This window comes from Struthio camelus, chromosome 21 (assembly GCF_040807025.1).
Source record: "Struthio camelus isolate bStrCam1 chromosome 21, bStrCam1.hap1, whole genome shotgun sequence".
NCBI classification, from domain to species: Eukaryota; Metazoa; Chordata; class Aves; order Struthioniformes; family Struthionidae; genus Struthio; species Struthio camelus.
The window spans coordinates 7,195,043-7,214,778 of NC_090962.1; the positions used below are offsets into that span (position 1 = coordinate 7,195,043).

General features: G+C 41.7%; 1 protein-coding gene and 1 long non-coding RNA gene across 7 annotated transcripts in view; one reads left to right on the plus strand and one right to left on the minus strand.

The window, feature by feature from the left end:
- DHRS3 (dehydrogenase/reductase 3) overlaps positions 1-10,414 on the minus strand; it is a 28,828-nt gene extending 18,414 nt beyond the window's left edge. The window contains exons 1-2 of one of the 6 annotated variants that reach the window (XM_068916182.1): positions 8,670-8,693; positions 5,520-5,600 (exon numbers count right to left, since the gene is read on the minus strand). In XM_068916182.1, the coding sequence (XP_068772283.1) occupies positions 5,520-5,600; positions 8,670-8,678 (90 nt within the window). In that variant the 5' untranslated portion in view covers positions 8,679-8,693. Of the gene's footprint in view, positions 1-5,519; positions 5,601-8,604; positions 8,804-9,522; positions 9,642-9,909; positions 10,046-10,219 lie in introns of those variants that run through there. The other 5 variants (XM_068916181.1, XM_068916184.1, XM_068916185.1 and 2 more) reach the window with 5 other exon arrangements.
- On the plus strand, positions 9,572-11,849 carry LOC138061843 (uncharacterized). The gene is made up of 2 exons (XR_011135833.1): positions 9,572-9,806; positions 10,310-11,849. It is a non-coding gene; the product is annotated as an uncharacterized lncRNA (long non-coding RNA).
- Positions 11,850-19,736: the final 7,887 nt, after the last annotated feature.

Genomic DNA, 19,736 nt, shown 5'->3' on the forward strand with positions numbered 1-19,736 from the left:
TAAGGGTGCCTGTCGGCAAAATCCTTTCTTAATTACGCATACTTTACGGCTAAACTAATAGGATGAACAATTTAAATTAGTTACAAACTCTGCCAAGGTACCCATCTATTCTCAAGTCTATTAATTAGAATCAATTTAATCCCCACTGGGATAAAGGTCAAACTACATGAATTTGACCCGTTTCTACAGGCGTCAGTGTTATCAGCCAACGGATCTGGCACTGCCTGGATCCGAGTTGTTCGACTCTTCAGTGTGCTGACATGATGCTTTGAAGAAGACACTCTGGGCCAGACTAAGAACCTCTCTCCAATAATTTCTGCTTTATGTTCCTGATAGTTACACAGGCTTAAAACTTTTAAGAGTTTGTTCTCTCTTGGTGGTCAGCTCTGAGGCTGCTGTTCTCTGCCTTTGACAGTTTTTCCTTTTCAGTCTCCCTTCCCTACCCACTACCTTGAAACAACAATGGTATTAGATTTGTGCCTTCAATTCAGTCCAGAAATCAAAGCGACAAATGAAAATGAATAACTAACTTGATGTTTGTTAGTAGATTTTAAAACAAACATACAAAATCAGTAAGCACTAGCCAACATCCCAAAGGGTCCACAAGCAAAGACACAGATTGTCCATGCATAAAGAGAACTATTGTCCCTTGTTCTTCTCCCCATAGTTCCTGGTGAATAACTGGCTACTTCTGTGTAGTCCCAGTCCTCTTCTTGGGAAAACGGTTATAATAGTTTCAGACCTCTCAGGTTACTGTGAGGCTCAGTTCCTGGTCACGGCTATGGTAGCATGATGTAAAATCAGCTGTTTCCAGGTGTACTAGCTTTGTGCTTGCGCTCTTCAAAAAGTGATCGGTTTGAGGAATGGCATCCAGAATCTATTCAGTTTTCTAAGTCCCTCCTTCGTATTTTTACTATCCGTTAGACAGTATCACCCTAAACGCGCCGATCAGGATAGGTTTCCACAACCCTGGGAGTGGTACAAACATACAAACAGACAAGCAAATAGCAAGAGATGGAGGCTTGCCAATTTTGAAAATCCAAGTTTAAGGCAGAAGCTCCGTCTCTTTACCACAAGCAACTACAGGTGTAGAGTCAACAACTGACTAGAAGAAACAACAGAGGAAATAAAAGCAGTACCCTTGTGATGTATCACAGATAAGCTCCGTGCACAGCTTGTTCCCAACTGCTTAATGTGCTATTTCGTTTGCTAGTTGGCTGATGTTTGTAGGCATCACAATATAAGTATGGCCCAAGAAAGATCAGAAGAAAGCAAGCTTTTGTCTTTCTCATGTCATACAGAGACAGGAGCAGAACTGCGGGGGAAAGCGTAGTTGTCCAGAGCCATGTGGTTAAGCATGAGACATTTAAACTTCACAGTATTGAGAACTTGGGAAGGCTGCTTTCCTCAGTTTTGCTTTCCATAATTTAACTGTTTTCTAGATCTCTCCCTTCTTTCAACATCACAAGGCCATTAGGGCTCAGCACAAAGCACTCGTGGCACTTTCTGCTTGTCAGCAACCTACACTGAAAAGGAGGCAAGGTAAAAAAAAAAAAAAAATTAGATCTTTGATCAGAAGGCTTAGAAATATATGCAGGGCTTAAGGTCACTCTTAAAGTAAATTGCAGTGCCAGACTAATTAGGCATTAGCTCAACAGCATGTTTAACTCATTTTATAATGCAGTAAAAACTATCTATATATGTTAGTGCTTCAGATGGAAATAGTTCTACAAATCTGAGTCAACTTTTTCCCAGCCAGTAGCAGACACACGATGTTAAGTGCAATAGAAATACACAGCAGCACGTTTACAAGTCATTGGAGGTGGTGGAACCACACAAATAAAATAGGGATGACCGAATCCCTTTAGATAAGTAAGGTGAAAATCACAGATTAAACACATCTTCTTGTCAATCCTGAAAAATTTTCAAAAAAGGGGCCTTTGTCCTTTCCCTGAGCAAAAAAGACTATGATTGTATGCCTGCTCTACTGCTTTGACCAGGTCACCTCCCATTTGGGATTTCACTGCCCCTCCTCTTCAAGCTTTCTAGATCTAAGCTCCTGTCTTCATTTTCCAGGCCACTATCTCCATGTTATCTACCACCTTTCAATTAGCAGCAGAACTTCAATTGCAGCCTTCACCTCCCAGCATTAAATTTTCAGACAACCTTTGCGTTTCCTACACTGTCCGCACCTTAAGAGTAAAGGTCTTCAGTGTACGTGGCCCTGTAAAAATTCCCCCAAACGCTCCGTTGTTGTTCTTCAGATCCTACCTTAAAAACTCTGTGGCTGCAATGCCTTCCCAAAAACTTTAAAATGGCTAAGTGAGCGGTGCTGAAATCATTCTTTCTTTACAATCCCCATCGGTACAGACTTCTGTGTTTGTATGCAGCTGTCGCCTTTTGTTTTATGCCTACACCCGCAAAGTCTGTGGTAGGCATCAACATTTTCTGCTGTATTTACACAGCACACTTAGTATGCAAGTTTCTGGTCCACGAGTGGATTTCTGAGGCGCTACAACAACATTGAGAACGACCTAATCTTTACAACTTACCTCAAGATTTCCTACAGTATTGAAACGATCCTTATATTCTGCGGGAATCCTCATTTAACTATATTGATCCCAGTCCTTAAGCTTTTTTAAAAGTGCTGGAATTCCATGTGGCAACATAACACTAGCTCAACAGGACAGTATTTTCCCATGACACCGCTATATACTCATGTGATAAGACAAGCCTGTCACTCCGCAAGTTCCACCTCTCGTTAACATTATTTATTCTCTTTGCAACATGCTCGGTAACAAACGACAGGCATGTTCTACTGGTAAGTTAAAACAGCTTCAGGGAGAACGTTGCTTCCCAGGCATCAACAGACCTGATATCTGATAAATTCTGGTTGTACTTGCCAATCAGAGACACTTATTCAGCATGTTATTCAAGCTGCTGGCCTTGGCACCAGTACACATAGCAGGCTCGATGCCATCTGAGCCTGGGACTTGATACAAGGTTCTTCTGCCCATCCTTAAATTCAATCAACAAGAGAATGAGCTGCTAACAGGAAGCAGTTAAATAAAACTGCTGTCAGTATATAACCTTTACAGGAAAAAAAAAAAGCCTTTCCAGAGATTGTGTAAAGCAACCCAATCAAACCAATATTCTCATACCAAAAAGCCAAAGCACCAAAAGCTCCAAATTATTATATTATTTTGCATGACATGGGAAAATGTTCACTCCTCAATTTTTCACATAATTCTGGTCACTGGCAAGTTAAGACATGATCTAATAGTTCGCTGTAAGATTGACTGTATTTACTGCCATTAAAAATATACCCAAAACTGTTCAGTTCAAATGGGTTTTTTCAACTGTTTATTCACACAACAGGAGAGACTAATGACCTATAGCGTGGTATTTGCATGACGGGCAAATATTCCCAATGTACCAAAATATCAAAATCATCTAATATCATAGATGATTAGAATTTAATATCACAAAAAATAAATCCCTTCAATGCCGCATTTCCTTCTAGGTTATCATATCTGCTTCGCTTTGAGACGTGGCAATTTATCTTTTCAATATGGCTAGTTATTTATTTGGATTGCTAAACTACTACAGAGAAATGCATTAGATACACCGACTATCTGTCATTCTGGTCTCTCCACAGGGCATAAAAAGGATTCAGTATGTGGACAGATACTCTGTTCTAAATATATACACGTATTTTACCCTGAGCCTTTTTTCAAACTATTGCACACCAGCCCAACTAAACATCCATTTGCGCAGTACATTTGCATACTGCATCTGCACTGGGTAAAGTACACCAGAAGTGCGTCCATTTCTTTTAAAAATATCATCTTAAAGGCTCTATGATTTCATTACGTTAAATTACAGGACCTACTAAAACCAAACACACTGTGATTAATCATGTTCTTGGAAAAACAGTTCCTCTCAGCTCTGAAACTCTGCTGACTTTAAATGAAGTCTTTTCCTTATATTAATCTCCTCTGGGGTGGGCAAGGTCAGGTCTATTCCTGTTGTGAACTCAGAGCAGATTATAAGATACATGTCAGAAATCAGTTATTACTTGCAGAACGCAAGCGTCTTCTTGATGACTGGCCCAGCTGCAGTGCACTTAAAAACAGACAGACAACAAGCAGAAGGACTTACCTGTTGAATTTACTTCAGGTATGCTAGCCCCTTCCCTTGCCCCGTTCCTCCAGCACATGAATTGTACTCCTTTGTACATGACAAATTAAACGTCTTTACAGCCTATCTGGATTACAATTCCTGTGTGTCAAGACTTTGATGTCAGGTTCTTCTTTATGCAAGATCTATCTTTTAAAGACAGTTTAGCAGAGTATTCTAGAGGTTCTGGAAGTGAAATCGGAGATGAATGGTTGAGAATTGAACAATGTTTTAAAAGGTATTTTAGAGTAAGAATTCTTACCGAAATCCATACAGTTTATCTAGACAATGTAGATGAATGTCGCAGAAACTCATTTCACAGGTTTCGAAAATGTCCATTTCTGGGCATATCAGACTAAATTCTAAGACTTAATCACCATTTTTGTATAGCCTCTGCATCCGCAATACTCCCACCCAAACTAAAGTCTAAAATCTCACTCAGAGCCTAAAATCTCACTCAGCTGAAACTCTCCAATTATAAAAGGCTCTCAAGCACCCTGCAATTTCTATGAGTTTTTCAGTTCTGTTGAATTTACCGGAACGCAGAGGGAAACTGGCTGCGGGTTTCTCAGCAGTGGTGCCAGCAACAGTTCTCATCCCCTCCTCAAAGCTCCTTCCTCCACTGACTTCTTATTCCCATCCCTATACAATTCTTGTTGTTGTGCCTCACGGTTATTTGGGATGCTCAACTGCGAATTAGTTCCGAGAATCAATCCAACTGAAAAGACTCTTCATGCCATCGCCTCACAAACAGATGTGCCAATAACAGAACAGAATGAAAACGGCGTAAATCAGCGCTACTGGAGATGAAACCTTATGCAAGGAACTTCTGTTAAAGTTCATCAAGGACTTGAGGAATTATTTAGACTGAAAACAAACTCAAAGAGGACTGCAGACCCAAAGGACAATATATCTTCTTAAAGAAGGACATTAAGGTCTGACCTTGAAAATTTAGTGAAAGTAATGACTGAGAAAGAAGAGTTGAGATCTTATTTTTGTTTGTAACCTGAAAAAAGTCAGGGGTGATGTAAACCAAAAAAAACCTGTAGTTTTCAAAGCAAAAATTTTCGAGCAGTGTCTTCACTATTCCAAAATAGTCACTATATTAATATGTTTGTGGAATTGTACAGCTGCCTATCACATTGTCATCCTGTTAAAAGCATCTTGCGGACTTACAGACATAATTGCCTAGATTCCAGTGCTGACAGAGTGAGGTCATGGCTATCAAGCTGTACATTCCACGCAAGAGCGAGGTTTCCGTTCCTTGTTTTTGTTGGTGATAGTAGCTCCTTGCCATCTAGTAAGGACCCTTGTCTGTCCTGATATTCCAGACAGCTTACCTCATCCAAAGCACAAGCGTGCAAATCCTTTGAGTCGCCAAGTCTCCTGTAACACAGGAAGCGAACGTCCAGAAGACAGAACTGGGAAAGGAGAGATCTTTCAGTGCATATGCAAGGTCATTTCTTGCACAGTGATGAACGTGCAGAACTCTTGACAAGGTTAATGGGAAATATTCAACTCTCTTCTGCAGCAGGCTCACCCTAATACAAGACCATGCCTGCCCCTAGCCCGTTTGGTATTTTGGGGACATCTCTCATGCCAAGAACACCATTGATTCCCTAGAAGTCCAGTTGTCCATTCAACAGCAGCCACAGTTACCAAAAAGGCAAACACATTATGGCAAGAAAAAACAACTTAGAGCAAATTTAGCAGGACAAAGTATACAGAATGTGGAACAAACTGAGATTACAGAAACGATCACAAAGAAACAATTGGAAAGCACTGCTATAAGATCCCTTGTAGAGATGCTACTGAAGATCCATATCGATCATTTTTGGGACCACAGCTCTTAGTGGAAATAAAAAGCCTAATGAAAAGCAACGTTTTTTGACCAGTCTCCAACAGAAAAGGCCTACGATACTCTTCTGAAGCCATGGTCAGATAACCTTGAATCCTAAAATACATACTAGAGTTGGGGAATGCGTTTCTATGCTATAATTATAGCTTTTTCAGTTAGTTTTATTAGGTTTCTGTAACGTCTAATAATCCAGAATGTATCAGAACCAAGCAACTCTTTCTGGTTTAGTCAGAGCTCAGATTAAATCAGTTGTGAACAAAACAAGTTAAAAATAGAAGGAAAAAATTTAGACATCAAGACATCCCTAAAAGAAGACCTGACAAAGAGCAAGACATACAAATGACATAATCAAACCTTCATTATTGGAGATCATCAAAAACACCTTTGACAGATCCCTGGCAAGGACGCTGTAATAAAAAATGCTTGCAGGGAAAGGGAAAGGCCTAGAGGAACTCAGTAATATTTTCCAGCTCTAACCATCAGCGAATGAATCCATTCAGCCCTCACATTCCCCTGACTACCCATATCTGTATATGGCTGTTCTTCCAGACAAGAAACACTGTTCAGAGGAGCCAGTCCTCCCCAAATTAACTCAGACATGCAGTATATTCTTTGCAAGACACCATTAAGAAACATTATCAAGGTCTGGAAGTGGATTTTTATTTCATGGGCATCCAATCACAAACCATTACAAACACAAACATCTCCACTTCTCCCTTTCCAAATACACAGATACAACTCTGCCATTTTGGCCAACCGCAGAATATCAAAAGCCAAGTTCCTTAATAAAGCTACCAATGTGTGAGATTAAGACAGAGGCGATGCTCTACTGGTCAAACACCTTTAAAGTGTGATCAAAAATTCTCAAGAGTTAAAGCTAACAATAGCGAAAATTTTACAAGCAAGCAATTACAAACTGAGAGCAAAAAGTACGTTTCTCCACAGCAGAATGACACAGCAGCAGAATAACTCCTCAGTTGGCCACATCTCCGTGGAGCAGCGTTAAACTTGAATCACGATACTTCAGTACCCCCGGAGAAAATTCAACGCTATTCATCCCTTATAGTAACACTAACTTGACCCATATCTTCTGTAAATCACTCTTGTTCTGTATACAGCAAATTTACGTGTTTCTGTTTTTCCCATGAGTGCTACAGGGAACATTTATCTCCTCAGTGTCTCCAAAGACCGAGTAGTTTTTGAAAACTTCTATCCCAAAGTCAAAAGCAAAGTATGGATCCTTTGACCTCTTCGGGTACACCTGGCAGTACTGAACAGGGATGGTGCGACGACTAAAGTCTCTTACTGCATGAAAATCACTGGTAGTCTTAATCCAAAAACTAGAAGATACACATTTCTGAAACCAAAAATACAACCGACACTGCTTTGTCCCCTTGTTGGCAATTTCACCAGAGATGCCAGCGAACAACCATGAGGAAAAAAATATCGTTTTAAGGAAGCAGTCTCCTAGACGCTTATCTGTTCAGGTCATATTTGAGGCACAATGGCAGAATAATGGAGTTAAAAGACAGGGTATAAGGCGAAATCCAATCCAGCCTAATTACCAGAAGAAATTTCATATGCTAAGTCTCACCTAACCTGTCTTTCAGAAGATCTCAAAAATAATCTCAAAAATATGGTTGTATATCGCCGCCTACCTCCAAAACCCCGCCACTATGTCTGCGCGTGCAAGCGCTGTGACGACTTCTCCGAGGTATTCTGCGCGCCCAGCGTCAGAATCTGAATTTGTGTGTCACTGCTTCCAGTCACCTCTATGTAACAACGTGCGTGGCCTCAGAATTTCGCGCCTTCGGTGGAAGCATTTTTCCAAACTTGGCATATCGTGAATATACCATGCGACGATCAGAATTTGTAAGAAACTGTTAATGATAATCAAAACCTCAAGCGTTACACATAACTATAAAACAATGAATTGCATTGCAATTTCTATTGCAAAAATAGAATATCTAACTCTTACAGGTCTTATTGGAAGGTGACTTGCTAGTCACTTCAAATCTTTTTCAGTTCTTTTCCGTTGTCTAAGAGAAAAGCTTAAAATCAATAGTGCTAAACAGAGGGTTTGCACTCTACAGATAGACTGCATTAAATACAGAAAGTCAAGTTTCAGCACAGAGGGCAGGAAAGCAGTGAAATCTCAGATCAAAAGGAATGGAAACTATCACTGCTATGTACAATTTTCCATATAAAATGCTCAGGACGGATAAGCATACCTCTGTGTTACTGGGAAAATCTGCTACTATCAAAGTACCACAGAGGGCAAAAGTCGCTGAGTGCCACACTTGACTCACAGGATAGCAACGGTTTAACTGAAAGGAGAATCTAATTCTGTAAAGGCAAAAACTGAAACACCTTGATCACAGGCAGGGAGAAAACATAAAACAAAGAGACAATGTTGTAAACAATAACTAGCAACCACAGAGGGTTTCGTAACCCCATAAAGGGCAAATCTCCCCAAGAATTTATTATTTTCTTGCTTATTCTGTCTAAGATACGTAACAATTTGATGGATGCGACCTACAAATGAACTGCAGTCTATATCATCTTACAGTAATTTCGCCTCAGCTCTCCACACTCGTTTTAAATAGCTCACTCTTCTTTTGGCCCACCTCACCTGGTTCATTAGGGCTGATTACCGTTGTTCAGCATCGAGCTGAACTGCAGCTAAGCAGCTCTTGAAGCAGCTGTAGAAATGGTGGCACTTTAACACCACGGCTTAGCACAGCAACCAGCCGCACAAAATAACTAAATAATGAAGTATGGTATTTCAACAGATAATGTAAATACGCTTTCAGCAAATTGCTTGGGTACAAAGGCCAGCCAACTTGTTTGTTCTGCCTTCAAGAATCTGTAAATCTCAACACGATGTTTAAACACAAGCACATACAAACATCAAAGTTCAATGCTGACATATTTTACACCTCCAAGTTGTATGCCAGGCCAGCTCTATACCACACACACAAAACTGCAGCCCACGTGAAAGAAAGTGACGAAACACCGTCCCAAGCTAGATGCAAGTATTTCTTTAAATATTCTTTCATTCTGTATTTTACTTCTTCTTTATTCTGCGTTCGTTCTTATTGACGTTCACATGGAGGAGTATTTATGCAGCTGTCTAATTTCACACTTCCTCCTTCTTATTGCCCCTAAAGGGGAAGGAGATAGAAATTTAAATCTTAAGCCTTCTTTCAGTTCTTCTTTTGGTATTCCTGATTAATTCACACATCTGGATTCATCCGCACTTCGCAAAACACAGGGGTTCAAGGTGACTGGCAGCCCCCGAGCGAGCTACAGAACGGACACACCAGCTACCCTGGGCTGCAGGGCAGACAGACCAGCCGCCCAGCCTCTCTCCCTTTCTCTTTCCTAAAGGAAATAACGCAAACCATGTCACAGCTCGTACTGATGTTGTGGGGTTTTGTTTTGGTTTGTTTTTTTCGTCCTCCCTGGCGTCTCATCCACCCTACCTTTGGCACGGCTCTGGGCTGACAAAAAGCAAAGCAGGACGGAGCCGAAGAAGCACACAACCAGAAAACCGGCAGGGTGAGAGCGTGGACAGGACACGTTTTTGGGAGCGCGGCGCAGAGGCCTCCCGCACGCCCAGCCCCTCGCCTCGGGGAGGGGAGCACGCGTGGAAAGGGCAGCGCGCTGCGCGGCCGGGGCCAGCCGCCCCCCTCGCCGCCCGTCCGCGCTGCTCGCAGCCTGGTCAACACAAAAGCAAGCGGGCGCTGACTTGGCGCATGGGAATCACGTAAGGCTCCGCTCCCTGCCACGCGAAACCCAGCAAAAAACCTTCCCCTTTGTCCGCAAAAGGGGAACTCCGCGGGGGAGGGGGGGGGGGCCCCCTTTCTCACCTTGCCGTTGTCCGAGATGAGACGGGGAGGGGACGGGATGTCGGGAGCGAGGAGCGGGCAACTTCCCCAAACGTTCAGGCAAAAGTAATGGCTCGCGAGGCTCGGCACGCCGAGGCTGTGCAAAACGAGCGCCCCTTCTCCCCCCCCCCCCGGCTTATGCCGAAAGCGAGCCCTTCAAAGCCCACCCATGGGTGGGGGGGGGGGAAAGGCTGCGAGCCTCCAAGGCGGAGGGCGACGCCGTTGGAGCAGCAGGTGGGGGGCTCCTGTCCCCCCCCCCCCCCCGGCCCCATCCCCTCCGAGCGCTGCTCACCTTTCTGGCTCCGCGTTTAGCAAACTCCCTGGCCAGATGGCGGCCGATGCCTCTGCCCCCTCCGGTGATCAGCACGCTCTCCCCGCACAGGTCTCGCAGCTTGGGCGGCAGCACCAGGCACACGGCAGCTTTCACCACCAAATAAACCATCTGCACGGGGAAAAGCAGCAAAGCGCCCAGCCATTTCCAAATCATCCTCTTGTTCCAGGCAAGGCAGGGAGGCAAAAGACTCTTCCAAGCCTTCACAGAGCCAAATTGACAGAGAAAGAAAACCAAAACCCTTCATACACCCCCAAGATGGGTGACAAGTCTTCAACCCCCTTCCGAAACTTGGGGGCAAGAGGTTCGTGGGCTGGAAAAAAAAAATCCTTCTCCCCCCGCTAAAAAAAGTGGGGTAGGAGCAAAACAGTGCAGGAAACCAAGTTGCTCCCCTCTTTCTTGATCGGTGGTGTCCTTTGGGATTGCCACATGCAGGTAAAACGGTTCCTTCCTTTTTAACTGGAAGACAGTTTTTTAAATTAAAGAGAGAGAAAAAAAAGTCAAATTAAAAGTAACCATACATCCCCCCGTTTCAAAGACCGGCAGAAAAATCCAGTATCCAAACTGAAGGGTTTTATACTCGGAAAAAAAAGAAAATAAAGCAGCCTATGACTCCAAATTTCAGCCTGCAGTGCCTTCCAGGCAGCTCATTTCTATTCTTAGACTCAGGAAATTGCTTAAATAAGACAGAATTGCCAGGACTTTCTTTTTAAGCAAGGGTCTATTCAGGGTAAGGTTGTTGGTTTTGTTTTGTTTTTCTATAAATATCGATAGACGTTCTGTCCCGAGCCGGTTGCAAAGGTTGAGCTGCTAACTGCCTCTGCCTGCCCCCTCTCCTGCTTTTTTCACTTGGAGTATCTGTGACCACAGAGCAGGAATTATGCCGTGCACTGTTTCAGCTCCGGCTCCTTAGTCATTTCTCCCTATTGCGCTCTCTGCCTATCACAGCCGCGGCGCTGGGGAGGTTTTATACCCCATTAAGCCTGATTGACAGTTAAAGTGTTGGGGAGATTTCACTACTGTTTCTGTGAGTGGCTGGCTTTGCTCTCCCCTCCCCCAGAGCTTCCCTGGGAGCCGCCGCAGAGCGCAGCGCAGCGCAGCGCAGCGCAGCGGCTCGCCCGTGCGGGCGGGCTGCGCCGGGGCCCGCTGCCTGCCACGTCGGGGCTCGCAGCGGCGACCCAGCGCGCCCCAAGGCAGCCAGCCGGCCAGCCAGCGCCTCCCTGCCCCAAAACACCAGGAGGAAGGCGCGACTTGAGCCTCGCAGGAGGAAAGGAAGGGGGCGGCGGCGCGGGGGGGGAGGCAGTCAGGGTTAAGGCCGAGTGCAAGGGAGCCATCTGTGCTTAGGAGCTCTAGCGGAGAACTGCTCGCCCAGGTTGGCTTCGCGCTGATGGGGAAACTTCTTTCGGCCCCAGATTGTTGGGCCGAATCCAGCCGAGGCTGATAATCATCGCAATCTATTACCATCGGACCAATTTTTAATGGACAACGCGGAGTTATATTTTGGAATTTCCTAATGGGTTTCCCCAGCTAGCAGGCGCTTGCACTGCGGAAAACTGGCTGTTGGCACTGTTAGTAGCGGCGGCAATAAAAATGCAACCGTTGAACCATTATCTTCTCCTATCAAGGCTATGTTTTTTTCCCCTTTTCCAAGACTTTTGTCCAGTTACCAGGGAGGGCATGGTTGCAACACAAGAAGGTCTCCCTAGCACTTTACAGCTGTGTTGTAACAGGAGAAAGGGCAAGCGTGTTGCAACTAGGTTTCCCAGCTTGGTTGTTTGCACTGGTAGGCGCTAGGCAGGTAAGTTAGACGTTTAGGTGCACTGTTTAAGCTGCTCTGAGGAGGATCTAACCGCACATTTTGAACTGAGAGCTATGCATGTGGAATTACTAGTTGCGGTTGCCATCAAAATAACCTAACAAGCAAAGCTTATAGGGATGTCAGGAGATGCTCAAGGACGTCAAAGCTCACGTCGCTGCCTGCTCAGCCCGGCAGAGAAGCGCTTTGCGTTTAGAACTGCACACGTTATGAAGAATGTGCCAAAATGAAGCAAAATCCAAGCCCACATGTTAATTCAGGAGGTCTGAATCGTTATCAGCTATCCTGGGAAGCCATCTAGTGGTAAAAACTAGAATTACTGAAAAAATGACGAATCTGAAAGGCGTTCTCAGGCTTCTTCACATTCCTCCAACTTCTTTACGTTCTGTAGCTACTAAAGGAAAACTGTGAACTTTGGGGTGTGAGTCTAAGCACCTATACACAGGTAGTCAAGTTATATTACACAAACCAGTAGAAGTGGTTTAGGAAGGTAAACCCCTCTGAAAATAAATTAGACGTTATGTTTCAGAATCAAACAAAAACTCCTGAAAACAGCCATAGTTCACAGTGGCCATAGGCTAACAGAGGTTATCTGCTTACAAAAAAAAGAGCAACTGAGTTTCTGGTACCATTACACGTGGTTCTTTTAACCCCAAAAATGAACGCTATCTAAATCCCTTGCATTCCAGCTTTGTTAAAACTTCCACTTCAGTCTTCAGAGAAAATAAAGTAACATTTATGAGAAACTCGCAGAGGTCTTACCTGTAAACGCCAGGTTACCTCACACGAAACAGGCCAGATGACTGTCACTGCATCAGCACGCAAGCAACGCTGCAAGGGGTGTTCTGGGGGGAGAGAAAAAGTCGAAGCACTCTAATCGGAAACTCTAAGTCAATGTGTCTATTTTCAGAATCAGGTAGTATCCTTAACTTAGCCGTATCTGAAATAACCAGAGCGCAGAGAATTTCCTCTGCTGCTTGGCAGCATTTAGCACCTCCGTGTGTTTTTACAGTAATACCTTTAGAAATGGAGCTGAGGGAGGCACCACCTGGCATTACAATTTTCGTCTCAGTCCAAAAACTCCGAAGGGGAGAGAGAAATTACACAGAGAGCCTAGTGTCTGGTTTAAACAAGAATGACTCAGTGTCTGGACTGGGAGCAAGCATAACAACTTTCTGGTACAGAAAGGGGTAGTGTTAAAAAATGAAGGGATATGAAGTTTGTCAAAGTAAATTTGATTTTTGATTCGTTCTTAGTTCGTTCTGTTTTGATGCATAAATCTCCATAGGCACATTTAAAATACAAAAGTCAATAATACTACACACACTGCTTATTTGTTATTCAAATTAAAGGACATTAATTATTAATTAAAAGCGTGCAGTTCCTTTGGTGCCAATGGGATTAGTCTTGCGAATATTTATTTCATATACCTGTTTCTAACTTGAATAATGTTCTAAGAGGTACGGGAGGTGCTATTTCCATTCATTATGATGTTGGTTTATTGAACATTGTGAAAATTTTCTACAAAATCTGAAGTAAAAAGACAGTTCTAGATATTTAAAATGAAGTATTTTCCTAATGCGCTCTTCACATTTCAGTGAAAGCATGAACTATATTCTTCTGTTTTAGATTTATCGTGAAGCACTTACTTACAACCAGAAACTGCCAGTTTTTTCAAGTGCACAAAAGCAAGAAAGAAAAGCAGCCTTAGAGTAGAACTGAAGTGACTGCATCTTGCCTGTAAGGCATATGGTGAAAAAATATGCAAATAAGTTACTTTTACAATTCACCTAATCCAACTGAAAAATCAAATAGCTTTAAATTCTAAGTGTTCTACATAGAACTCTGAGAACAGTTGAGATTTATCCCTTTCACCTGCAGTTCACTCCAGAAAGTGGCAAAAAACCCAGTATTCTGAGATTTCATCTGATTGTTGTATATCTGTTACACTCTTGCTCGGCAAGAGATCTTATTCCAAACCGTCACCTTTACAAAACCAACCTGGGCTTTTGTTCAAAAAGTTCATATTTGTTAATGAAACCTTCTAAACTATACCTTCATTTAAGTTTGATTATCCAAATTGCTTTCAGGAACTGCTTATAGGTGCAAATGGACACTTGGTACCTCTGTTGATAACAAGGATCGATCCTATCTTACCATCACAGCAGTAGTTGCTAATTATAACTTAAACATTGTCCGAAAATGAATCCCTTCCACAATTCTGTGTTTTCAACTTTAAAAAACAAAACAAAACAAAACAAAACCAAATATATCTAGTACATTGGTAAGGCAGATGGGAAAAATCTCTGAACACAGAGCAGCATTGTCACATACGGGAAAATCTGTGTTACCAGAGTGTCAAGTAGGACCAGTTTTTTACATCAGCAGGAGATGCCTGACCATAGGCAATCTGTCAAGGTCACAGATTAAAACTACACCTCCTTTAAAAATTAAAGAAAATCTTTTGCCAAGCTGAGCTGTTTTCTAACAAAATACTGCTGCCAGAATTGGATAAATCAAGAACTAACTTTTCGTGCTTCTTCATTTCATTCCCCTCTCGAGTTCACATTTTCCATTTGAAATGTGTCCCAGTGGTTCTACAATTTCACGCTGTTCTTCTATATGTTATTAAGTATTAAGAGTTTGATACTGTTGCATTGCAAATGAAGTTTTGCTGCCTCTAAACTCAATGGGACCAGATTTCTGTTTAATATCTAGCCTTGACAGAAAACAGCGTGTCCAGCCTTGTGTGAAAAGCTACATTTGGAAGTCTTACTGCTTTCTCAGGGTCTCACAAAAAGTCAGTGTTATGAATAGAGCTATAAAAAATGTCTTGCTGAGTAATTCTAAGTTCTAGATGACATCCTTCTCTAAATTCTGTATGTATAAAAACAGTTGTGTTTATAAACAGATGTACGGTGTTTCCAAAAGTGCATATGTGTGCTCTCTGGAATTCAAAGGGTTGCAACATAAAGAATGTGGTATTTCATTCAGCTGTTATTTTATTGCGTGCTATATTTTATGTTGTGTACCAACTGCACTTTTTTTCTCACCTATGTTCAATTAAGAACCAAAATTCTGTACGAGAAAAAAGAGACTCTAGTAAGAAATTAGAGTAAGCTTATCCATACTGAAGGAACAACCACCTTGATAATGACATTCTGAACTCTTCAGTCTCTGTTTGTGAATGCATAACTTTGTGCATACAAAAGAGGTATGGGTTTTGCCTGTGAAGGGCCAGATTCAAAGCTAACTCCAGTTAGTGGTAATATTCCACTGACTTCAGGAAACTTTGGAACAGCTTTTTTTTTTTTTGGGGGGGGGGGAGGTTGCATATAGCTTACATTTAGACAATGATATTGTTAGATTCCAGTAAATGGAAATCATATTTAGAAAAACGGATTATGCCATAGTCATTTCAGTCATCATATCATCTCCCTTGTTTCATTTTTAGAGACACGGCTAGAGTCAGTTTATAGGTAGAACCCTCAAAAACAGGTTTAATATATCTAGCCTTGCACACATTCATACTCACAATTCTTTGATAGTCAGATAAGGTGAAGCAGAGACTTGTGAGGACGTTGTATCACGACGACACCCACAATCCGTAAGGCCTGCTTCTTCATATTGGAAGGCCAAGCAAAAGAGACAGCAGTGAGAAGTGCACTCAAACGAACAGGAGTGGAGTGACTACATTGTGTTAAACTGATTGAATCATTCTACATTCTCTTTAGTATACTTACTCCACTTTCACACTGCTCAATATTTGTCTTTTCCCTCTGTCTGCATCCCTCAGTCCTGTCAAAACCTCTAAGATACACAAGGAACAAGGGAGGCAGAAGAATTAAGGGCACAGGGCCTCATAATCACAAGAAATTTTTTGTTTCAAGAGTCTGAACTGAAATCCTGCTAAATCAGCATAATACGGATTTGACACAAACAGAACAGTAGGCTAATTCTTGTAATAATTTTGTACCAGAAGCTCATAAACTAGCTTAGAAAAATATCTCTGAACAGAATGTTTCCTGAATCCTTTCTAACAATGTCCTCTTTAAAAGAATTCATTACCTGCAATTGTAATTTGTTTTCAGAGGTAGTGGTTTGCTAGTGCATGCCAGAAGGGAAATAATCCAAGTCCTCTAACTCTCCTAAGCTTCTTTAAACTTGACAAGACAATTCAGAAAGGAAGCCAAAGAGGAGAGGAATGCTAGCAAGAGAAAGCTGTGCCAAAGGCGAACTTTTCCAGTTGGAAGGGCTAGAAGGACCGGCTTTAGATTTTTAGCAGCCACTGATTTAAAAAAAAAAAAAAATGGGGGGAAGAAATTAAGGAATTGGGGAATTCTGAGAATGACGTTCTCTCCCCTTTACCACCATATAGAAGCTAAGAACAGAGAGTAATTCCTTAGCCAGATTTACTGCACTCAGAACACTTTGGAGAACGCGTTAGTCCCCTTCTCCATACTAGAAGACTGACCAAAGCACTCTGAAGCCCAGAGTGCTGTATTCAGAATGATCTTAACGTTGTTCCTCTTCGTCTGCCTGAAAACATAGGTAGTCATATTCAAACATATAATAAGGGTACTTTAAAGTTAATCTACAAAAAACTCATGAAAACATTTTCAAAGTTAGAGGGACTACATGCCTGTTCCAGAATAGCATTCCCAAACAGTTACAATAGGATTCCCAAAGAGTTAAAATGCGCTCTGTGCACCTCCAGTCATCTTAATGGAATTTAAATGCCTTTGGGAGGCATTTTAAAGGCTCCCAGCACTGGAGAAGGTGCACTAAAAGGGGTTTCTCAGGAAGGCCTTACAGATTAGCTTTAAATCTTAGCAGCAACTCCGACTGAAGATACATCAACAGATTGGTGGAAGATTTTACTATTAGAAACAGGTAGCTGAGGAGCCAATGAATTGATGTGGGGGAAGATGATCACATTATAAATCAGACAATGGGAAAAAAGATCTCTGGAGAGATTCAGTGGGCCATGACAAGGGATAGAGGGAATTTGTGTTCTGCATTCAGTGAAAACCCCCAATTTTTTGGATGCTTGTCTGAACAAGGATGAGGTTTGGATTTTTAAAACTTATTTGGATATTTCTAGAACTTCATCCATAGTTAGCAGAAAGCCAATTTGCTCCTTCTTGCTGAATCACAGCCACTACCCCTGTAACTTGGTATCAGTTATCTTTTTAAGGAAAGAAGTTTTGGAGAACTTTGGCACAAACGGTACCTGGGGTAAACACACGGGGTTTCCAAAGTCTCTTTACAGCACTTGTACTCTTCCTCCTATCTCTCATTAAATAATTGGCTGCTAGTGTGAACATCTTGAAATCATGGGAAAAAAATCATGTAAACTGGGAGCTCCCAAGTGATTTGACAGAAGGTAATTTAGTACTTTGATATCCATCTTTGACGGGTGAAATCTGCATGTTCCCTGATCTCCTATGATAATAATTTGAGGGGGAAAATCTGGATATTCCCTGATCTCCTGTGATGATAACATCAATGGGATGTTTTAAGCCACCACAAAGAGAATTAAAAATGAATAAAGAATAAACTTTTGGGAACTTTCACTTGTCATAATTCAAGTACGTCTTTATGGGACATTCAGAAATTAAAGCCTATTAATTTTAGGATGGTCCGGTTGAACTCACTAAATTCCAGCTTAGATACTCTTTCTCAGAAACACAAGTAGCCTTAATTTTGATTTAGTTTATGACTATTTTTCTTTTCCCCCAAAATCATTACAGTTATTGATCCCCTGCTGGTCTAGATGGAGTGAGAAGATGGAAGGGGCTCAGTTAAGTATGCTGCACCCCATAGTGATTCAAGAGATTAAAGATTTCTATCTTAGTCAAACAATTTGAGTGAGTATTGTAAAGACGCTTACTGCGATCACAAGTTTCGGGCCTGCTAACATAAGCAGAAGGTTACCTGTTAGAACTTTCTTTAGAACTTTCTTACGCAGGTTTTTTAACCCTTAAGACATTTTTCACCCTTAACATATTTAAACCAGATAAGTCACTCTGTTGCACTTGCTGTTCCCCTGAAGGTGACAAGTAGACCTATTCTCTTAAGAATCTAGTCTGGTCACTCATATCACCTTATGACTCAGTTTGTTCACTTTGATTCCATACAGCTGAAAATTTCTTTAGCCTATTGATTAATTCACATTAAAGTTTCTCCCTCTTTCCTCTAAATAGGGATATATTTTGCGTGAGCAGGGTTTCTCTAAGCAGATATAGTTCATCTGCTTCTTTTATGGGTATAAGAAAAGCTAGAAAGGATTATTTTTCAGTCAAGAACCCATGTTCTGAAGGAATACCAGTACAGGTTTGTCAGCCTAATGCACCATCTCATGCCTCATAAAAAGGACTATTTCTCTTCTATGTCCATAGCTGCAAGCTTTTATAAGGTATTTTAAAGGGAATATTTAGTAGTTGAGTGGAGATAAAGTAATATTTCAGGACGTTTAGGACATCAGTGTGGTTTACACTGATTACGTCAGGATGAGCTGAAAAAAAGATCAGCACTAGGAGGCAGCAGAAAGCCTTAGAACCCTTCTTCAGACCTATTCCAAGAGCAGAAGTGACCGTTACCGCTCCTGAACGCAAAGGCTGGAGTTCAACATCGCTAATCTTCCACGGCATAATAAATAGAGGTAGTATTCTTTATTACCCTAACTAGTACACTTGGAAATAATCTCACTTAGCTTTTCAGGCCTATAAAACGGAAAACAGTTACACCACATACAAAATAAAGCTCATTTAGAACTTCTATTAATTATGAGATACACAAAATAATGACATATCCTGGGCATGAACCTTACAAGTACTAACGTTGATCCACTAAAGGAAGCTGTAATAGCCGGCGTTCCCAGATGTTTGTATTTTTTTAGCATCTGGCAGCTTTACCTGTAGGAGGAGGGTGGAGCAAATATGGTATGCAAATTCGTTCTCTATGGAGTCATTCTGGAGGATATTAAGTATTGACAGAATCATGTCAAACATCTTCACACCAAAGAAAAATGGATTTTTTTAATGCTCTGACATTAATAGCAGGAATTCTAGTTGCTTTTATATTACTGGTTGTAGTAGCAACTTATTCTGATCACTTCAAGGCAGAAATTCCTCCTAAAGTTGACCAGCCTTTAGGGCCCTACTTATATCATTGCTTATATACTCTGATGGAAATTCTGGTAAGTTTATCATGATCTGTGATAGCTGGGTTTTCAGGAAAGGAAAATTTTGGGTTAACTATGAGGGTATGCATTTAAATACTGCAATGTGTAATGGGAGCCACACAGTAACAAACACAGATTGAAGGTAAAAGTTTAATGCGATATGTTGTTAGTGTATATAAAATCAGCCTATGGGAGGTGAGTTTTGCTCTTTAAAAAAAATTTTTTTTGCTGAGTTTTGCCATGTTTACACTGCAGTTATAACCTGATTGCTTTCTATAATGAAATGACCGTCCTGTGGATTAGAGGAGGGCACTGGATATCACTTAGCTTGATCTTAGGGTTCCCCATTGTAGTAACTGAAGCCTTCTGTATCTCAGTGCACTTTAATTTATTATTTGAGGTAATTTTCTAAATTTTGATCTACCTGTGGTAATTTTCTTGCCCTCCTCCCCAACCCTATCCCACCACGGTTCCTG